Below are 8,077 nucleotides of genomic sequence, written 5' to 3'. Positions count from 1 at the left end.
ATTTTTCTAATGTTTAAGTCAGTTTAAGTTTGATGTCCCAAAACACACTGGTTCTCCTACCTAGAATTCCCTTTCACTCACTTAACATTTTGCTTAAACAAGTGAGTTGGGATTTTTGTCACTGTAAATGTTCAGAGCCAATCACTATGGTATATACTTATATACCCTTTATTTAATCATCATAAGCCCCCAAAATGTTGAAACAATATTCTCATTTTACAATGAAGAAATTAAGGCTCAGAGATTAATTCATTTATTTCTGCAATTATGGGGGCAATAAATATCTAATCCTAGATCTTTATGACTCTAGATTCACTGCCAAAATAAAACTCAGGTGCATACGGGAAACACCACTATCTCTGCCCTTCTCTGTTGAGTCCTGGCAAAATACTCTATATAACCAAAAAAAATTTGAGTGCTAGTTGTAACTTAAAATTGCAAAAGAAAGCATTTTTTTCTGATCATCTAATGACAAAACTGGGATCTTAAGTTTAATATAAGTCATTTCTTGAGGGCCCTACTTCCAAATCTGAACAAGTACAATGATGCATAAATACCACTTTAAAAGGAAAGCAGAAAGGAATAAGGAATAAGTTAAAATATAGGATAAAATTCTGTTTTGCTATAAGAATGGAAAATAACTGCAAGACAATGATGGGCACAAGTCAAAGCCTTGTTGGGTCAATGCATGGATGGAAAGCAGAGCTTACTCCTTAGATTTAGTAAAGAATAAATGTGTTGGGCCTTCCTGGAAGCACAGGGGTTAAAGTCTCAGCACTATCTAGCTATCGCCAGCCACTATAGCCTGAGTCGATCCCCAGCCAGGTAATTGACCCACATGGCACAGCAGACCTCTGTTGTCTCACCTGCTGCTCCCCTCATCAGTGTATTTTAGTAGATCCTCCTTTTCTACTTCCCACTCTGTCTCTGGTGAATTCTCTCACACCCTGTAACCTCTGGCCTACACCCCAGTTCTTAAATGCATAAATAAAAATAAATCTTTAAAAAAAAGAATGTGCCCTGCCAGAAGCAGGAACAAAAATGCCTTCTTAAAACAAGGGGCCCAGGTAGAGCTTTCTGGTTTGTGAAGGACAGTTTATAAAAAAAAGCTAATGCCAAACGGTGCCTAGGACTATGGCTTATGTGAAGAGGCCTAAGGAACTGGGAAGACCTAGACATAGCTGAGCCAAATTTTCCTCAGATACAGAGGGAATTTCTGATAGTCCTAATATGACCAAGCGGTGTGAGTACTAAGACTATAATATAAATACACACTATAAGTCCTAGTTCAGAACTGAGAGCTCTGGATGGTCTGGTAAAAGGAGACACAAAACTACTAGATAGGGAGTGGTGAGTGCCAAGAATTACGAAAAAAGTTGTGATTCCAAATGAACTTACAAAGTTCAAAATCATGTGAAGGAAATTGCATGAGAAATTCCAAAGTTCAAAAGCAGCATGAAATCACTGGGTTAAAGATAACAAAGCAACTCTAAAAAGAGCTTTAAAATAATTATGTATAATATCCTCAAAGAAATAAATGTTAAAATGTAATCTATAAAATCAATAAATTGTGAAGGAAAGCCAGACAAAATGAAACAGGTACAATTAAAAATGTGAAATATAAATCCACACAGAAGCTCATTGTAGAGAAACTATAGAACACCAAAGGAAAAGGGTAGGAGAAGCTATAAAAACTATCAACATTAAAAATTAAAGATCACCTGCAAGGAAATGATAGTTCAACCACCACCAGACATCTCAGCAGTAGCGATAAATGTAGGAGGACAGTAGATTAATGTTTTTATTTTTTTTAAAGATTTATTTATTTATTTATACAAGCACTGGGTACAGTCAGAATTCACCAGAGCCAGAGCGGGAAACAGAACAGCCAGACAGACGAAATACACTGCTGAGGGGAGCAGAGGGCAGCAGGAGAGATCTTTGTGCCATGTGGGACCCTCGCCCTGTGGCCGGGGATGGAACCAGTGCTACAGAGGCTGCAGGCAGCTTTGCAGCCCAGCGCTCAACCACTGTGCCACCGGGAAAATTGCAAATACCTCATGAGGAAATTCTATACCCAGATATATTACCCCTTAAAAGTGACAGTAGACAAAAACAAACTTAACTGAATTGATTACATACCTTCTTCAGAAGTTGTTCAGAAACTCAATGATTCAATAGCTAAAATATGCTTAAGCAAATCAGATAGGTGAACTCCATGTGTGTGTCAATAGGAAGGTCAAAATGATGTGGTAGGATGGCCCATTATATGATCTGTGACACCCCTGCCCCCTCGCGTACAAATAGCCTTCTTTTCTGCAGTCCATGAACAACCTTATCTGACATCCTTACCCAGGATGCCCACCAAAAAGAGGATCTTCCCAGCTTCAACATAATGAGGGTGATTTTGAACCAAGGAGTCATTTCCAACTTGGGAGCATGGTTGTGATTGTTGACATGGGAGCAGCCATGCTCAGGTGCAAATTACAAGGGAAAGAGTCATTGTACCAAGTCCAAAGACCTTCTTAACTTTCCCCTTTTTCCCCTGTCAAAACTCTGAAATTCTAGACTAGCACTGATAAGAGTAGGCAAAGGATGTTTTCTAACTCAACTTCACCTTGCAAAGAAGGGCTTTGCTTCTGGCTATGAAGACAAACTCATATGGGACTTGTCCTACTCCTGCCTACAGTTGGAACAGCACAGGACAATGGGCAGCACAGACTTTGATCCCCCAGAGAAGAGAAACAAATTGTCCCTATGATCACTGACTTTCTGCCCAGAGGTGATTTCCAGAACTTAGCACAGGAGAGGACCCCAAGCAGAGCACAGCCATCTTGTTGAGTGGAGGAGCAGAGACTGGAGTTCAGGAGGCAGAGGCCGCCAGGCTGTTCAGAACAGAGTACTGGAAAGAAAGGAGTTACCCAGAAAAAGAGCTCCTGAGATCTGTACAGAGGTCCTCTTGGGTCTTTGCTTGACTACTATGTGCACATGAGGAGGTAAGACTCTAGGAGACAGGTACTGAAAACTGCTAGGTGACGTACAATAGAACAATTTCCAGAACTGACATTGGGTAGATGTTGACATTTCAGCCAACCAGAGTGAAGAGAGTTCATTGAACAAACCCAGGAAATACTGGACTTTAGCAGTAATGCTAAACCAAACATAGAGTTAAAATTGCCAGGACAAAGATACAGACCTGAGCTCTTGAATGTGGCAGCCTCTAGCCACAGTAGTTAGTGAAGCTTTGAAATGTCGTAGTCCAATCTGAGATGTGCTTATATGTATAAATAAAATACAAATTGTATCTTGAATATTTTAGTATAAAAAATGAACACAAATTATCTCATTAATACTGTTTATGTTGTTATGTTGAAATGATGATTGGCAATTATGTATCAAATAAAATATAGCATTGATATTAAGTTTAAGAAAGAGAGATGGCCCAGTGGTCATCAAGTAGCTAGAATGGAAAACATGCAGGAGAAAATATTTAAAAATCTCCACTTGTGTCCATACCAATAAAACCACTCCATTGACATATATATATACACAGTTTTATCCACATTCCAGTGCCTGACATATAATCCTGTCATAATAAATCCTCATGTAATGAGTAATCATGTGCTGTTTGAGAGGAGTATTCTTGGCAGTAACAACCTATGGAGGAAATCATTTAACCACTAAAAGTGTTTAACAAGGAGGCACTTTCTGAATGATAAAAGAGTTGTTAAAGCTTCATACACAGTTTATATTTAGCAGTAAAGAAAGGAAAACAAACACAAATAATAAAACATCATAAAAAAATAGAGATAACCTGACAAAACAAAACCATGACTTTTTTTTTTTAATTGAGGTAATATTGGTTTGCAACACCAGGCATGATACAGAAGTGTAGGATCCCATCTCTTCAGATATATGTCATTGCACCACATCCACCACTCTGGCACCCATGGGCCTCTACCACAGCCCATTTTGCTCCACTTGCTCTCCACTCTCCCCCTCTGTTAGCCTCAATTCTACAGTCAGACCTCCAAGGTTTGTTGTTGATTTGGTTTGTGAGATCCTTTATTTCTTGATATTCTAGATGTAAGTAAAACCATCCAGTATTTGTCTTTCTCCTTCTAACTATTTTTTTACTTAACATAATCCTCTCTATGTTGTCACAAATGGCAAGTATTCATCTTTTTTTATAGACAAGTAGTATTCCATTGTAATATAGATATCACATCTTCCTAACCCACTCATCTCTCTTTGGGTACTTTAGTTGTTTGCATAACTTGGCCATTGTAAACAGTGCTGCAGTGAATATAGGCATGCATACATCCCTCCCAACTAGTGTTTTCCCCTTCTTCAGGTAGATACCTAGGAGTAGAATTACTGGACCATACAGTAGATTTATTTTTAATATTTTGAGAAACCTCCATGTTGTTTTCCAAAAGGGCTGAACCAGTCTATATTCCTATTAGCAGTTAAGAGTGTTCTTTTTTCTCCACACTCATGTCAACAGTTGTTTCTGGTCTTTTTGGTATAAGCCAGTCACACTGGTGTGAGATGGTATCTCGTGGTGGTTTTGATTTGCATTTCCCAAATGATAATGAGGATTTTCTCTCCAAATGATAATGAGGATTTTTCATGTGCCTGCAGGCCATCTGTATGTTTCTTTGGAGAAGTGTCTGTTTAGTTCTTCTATTTTTTGATTGGGTTATTTTGTTTTCTTTTCGTTGACTTGTACATGGTTTTTGTACAACTTGGCTATCCACATGATGCGTGATGCACAAACATTTTCTCCCACTCAGCTGAGTGTCTTTTTGCTTTAATGATAGTTTCTTTTGCTATGCAGAAGATCTTTAGTTTGATGTAGTCTCATTTGTTTAGACACTCTTTTGTTTCTCTTTCTGATGGAGACAAATCCACCAAGATCACTGAAGTCGATATCACAGTGTTTTGCCTAAGTTTATTTCTAAGTATCTTATGATTCCAGAACTTACATTCAAGTATTTAATCCATTTCTAGTTGATTTTTGTCTATGATCTAAGACAGTTGTATAGTTTTATTCTTTTACATGTGGCTGCAAAACCATGTTTTTTTAATAAAATATTTCCCCTATAATTTATTTTTCAAAGATAAAGGAAAAAAATTCTTCTATCCATGAAAGCTAAGTATCTGCTTCAGTTTATAACTATCTTCATTTTATGTTTATATAAATATAAATAGTATTTATTAACATTCTTATTTAATGCAAATTTTCAGAAGTGTTTAGCTATAAAAGTAAAGAAGAGGCAGTGAGAGGAGGGACTAGTTTGTTTAAGAAGCTGCTGAAACAGCAAGAGCAATTCCTAAAAACTTATGATGATTTTTCCCTTTGCTATGTATAAGCTGAATCTGTGGTAAGAAAGAAGACACAGGCAGTTACTGATCATTTTGGGGGGACAGAGTCAAAAAAGGGATCTACTTTATTAGCTTTGGTGGTGGTCATGGGTTTGTGCTATGCCACAAAGCTACCTTCTGTAAGAGCAGTTAGCCCTTGTAAACTAAGCTAGAAGTTTCTAATAGCAGGCTGGGCTTTCATGGATCATTATTTCTTTGGCAGTCCTTCCAGGACTGGGGGTGTATGGCCACCAAGGAGAACAGAGGAGAAAGTGGAGAGGTGACAAAGCTCTACTAGGACTTTCCTGATCAAAATGTTTTAACACCTGAGAAAGATGATTTTGATCCATGAAAATTGCATACAAATATAAAATATTCAAGCATTATAATTTAATCTACATTTTGTATGTGAAATCTAAACGGAAACACTTCACAGTAAAATGTCAACAATCTATGAAAAGATCTTTGAGGTCCTGCTCAAAAGCTCAGATTGTATGTGAGCTTTCCCTGAATATGGTCTTTTCAAAATTGCAAACAAAGCTTACAAATAAGGTAAAAACTCCTGAATCATCATGGGTGATGATTACTGGGAAGGTAATTTAAAAGCATAGGAGCCTTTCCCTTGATTGTGAGATTGCAACAAAAGGTCACAGTTTCTATCAATTCATATGATAGGATTAGCTTATGGCTAGAGATGTGTATCTATATACATTAAATACATTCATACCTCCAGAAGCACATATTCAACACCAGAAGATGGTCCCAATCTTTGTCCTTTGCCTACAATCCTTTGGGTATTTCACATGTCATTACGTTAGCCATGTCTCCCCAACTAGATTTTAAACATCCTTAAATGTGCAATCATGAGATCCTTGAAACTTGTAAACATATTACCACTACAAATCTAATAAAAGAAACAAGAAATATACCCATTAATAAAACAAGCAATATTTATAAAATAGAGTTACTAGGGATTACTAAACACTAGTTTTTCCTTCCATTAAATGCATATACAAAAAACGAAGTTATTTTCTTTTCATTTTAGACCAAGTTTTGTCTTTCAGGATCATTTTTGCAGTCTGCATGCTTGCGTTCATTAGCAATGTCCTTTGAGATTAGATCCTGAATTTTATCTGCAAGAAGACAAAGATTAGCTTTTTTGAGATTGCTAATCAAAGTTCCACATGCATCTTTCTTCCCATGAATTTGATACCAATTACGAAGCAGCTGGACTTTCTGCTCAGCTGTATCCTGGATGTGGTCATTCTTGATCTCATCTATTTTGGTTTCACTGACACCATTCTTCCGAACAAATTCTTTAACTTCAGTTATTTTCATTTCTTCAGCAATAGTAGTGATATATTTACTCAGGTCAATGTCTGAAAAATAAAGAATAGCCTCTGAAAAATTGTTTATCTAAATGAAATTCCCATTTCTGAAGACCATGTTGATTTCTCCTTTATGACCTGGGCAAGATATATAACATCTCTGTATCTTCTTTTTTCATCTATAAAATAAGTAGGTTTGAGGGGCCTCTCTAGTGGCACAGGGGTTAAAGACAGCACTATCAAGCTATCCCCAATCACTGTAGCACCAGGTCAATCCCCCCGGCCAGCTAGGGAGGTGACCCACATGGTGCAGCAGACCTCTCCTATCTTGCTCACTGCTCTCCTCAGCAGTGTATTTCAGTGGATCTGCCTGTTCTACTCTCCACTCTGTCTTTGGTGAATCCTTTCACCCCCCACACCTCTGGCTTACACCCCAGCTCTTGTATGCATAAATAAATAAATCTTTAAAATAAATAAATAAATAAATAAATAAATAGAAAGGTTTGAGAAGATCACCTCTAACATTCCCAAAACCAAACAAAGACAGCACAAAAAAAGAAAATTACAGGTCACTCTCCCTAATGAACACTGATGAAAAAATCCTCAACAAAATTCTTGCCAACAGAATCCAATGATGCATCAAAGGGATAATACACCACTATCAAGTGGGATTCATCCCAGGGGCACAAGGATGGTTCAACATATGAAAATCAATCAGTGTAATCAAACACATCAACAAAAAGAAAATTAAAAACCATATGATCATATCAATAGATGCTGAGAAAGCATTCAACAAAGCCCAACATCCATTTATGAAGGCCCTTGAAATTCTTGGGTTAGAAGGAACACACCTTAACATGATAAAAGCCGTATATGACAAACCCACTGCCAATATTATTTACAATGGCAAAAAGCTGAAGGCCTTTCCTTTAAGATCAGGAACAAGACAAGGATGTCCTCTCTTACCACTGCTCTTCAATATAATACTGGAGGTCCTAATCGGGGCAAGAGAAAGACATACAAGGAATCCAAATAGGGAAAGAAGAAGTAAAATGATCACTATTTGCAGATGATATGCTATTATACATAGAGAACCCTAGAAACTCCACAGAAGAACTACTCAAAATAATCAACCAGTTCAGTAAAGTAGCAGGATACAAAATCAACACACAAAAATCAGTAGCCTTCCTATACACAAACAATCAGTCTGAAGAAGAAGAAATCAAGAAAACCATCCCTTTTGTAATTGAAACAAAAAAAATCAAATACTTGGGAATAAATCTAACAAAAGAGGTGAAAGATATATACAAAGAAAATTATAACACACTGTTAAAAGAAATAGAAGAAGACACAAAGAAATGGAAGGATAGCCCCTGCTCATG

The 8,077-nt window shown here is 37.2% G+C and overlaps 1 protein-coding gene across 2 annotated transcripts in view; it reads right to left on the bottom strand.

Moving 5' to 3' along the window:
• Nucleotides 1–3,348: 3,348 nt before the first annotated feature.
• The window catches only part of FAS (Fas cell surface death receptor), a 44,038-nt gene continuing 39,309 nt past the window's right edge, over nucleotides 3,349–8,077 (bottom strand). For both annotated transcript variants that reach the window (XM_037496575.2, XM_037496576.2), the window contains exon 9: nucleotides 3,349–6,746. In XM_037496575.2, coding sequence (XP_037352472.1) covers nucleotides 6,409–6,746 — 338 coding nt within the window. In that variant the 3' untranslated portion in view covers nucleotides 3,349–6,408. The remainder of the gene's footprint in view (nucleotides 6,747–8,077) is intronic.

Source organism: Talpa occidentalis, unplaced genomic scaffold (assembly GCF_014898055.3).
Source record: "Talpa occidentalis isolate TD23 unplaced genomic scaffold, MPIMG_talOcc4v2.1 talOcc4.8, whole genome shotgun sequence".
NCBI classification, from domain to species: Eukaryota; Metazoa; Chordata; class Mammalia; order Eulipotyphla; family Talpidae; genus Talpa; species Talpa occidentalis.
Note: the sequence above shows the minus strand (reverse complement) of the source record. Positions and strands in the feature narration are given on the sequence as shown.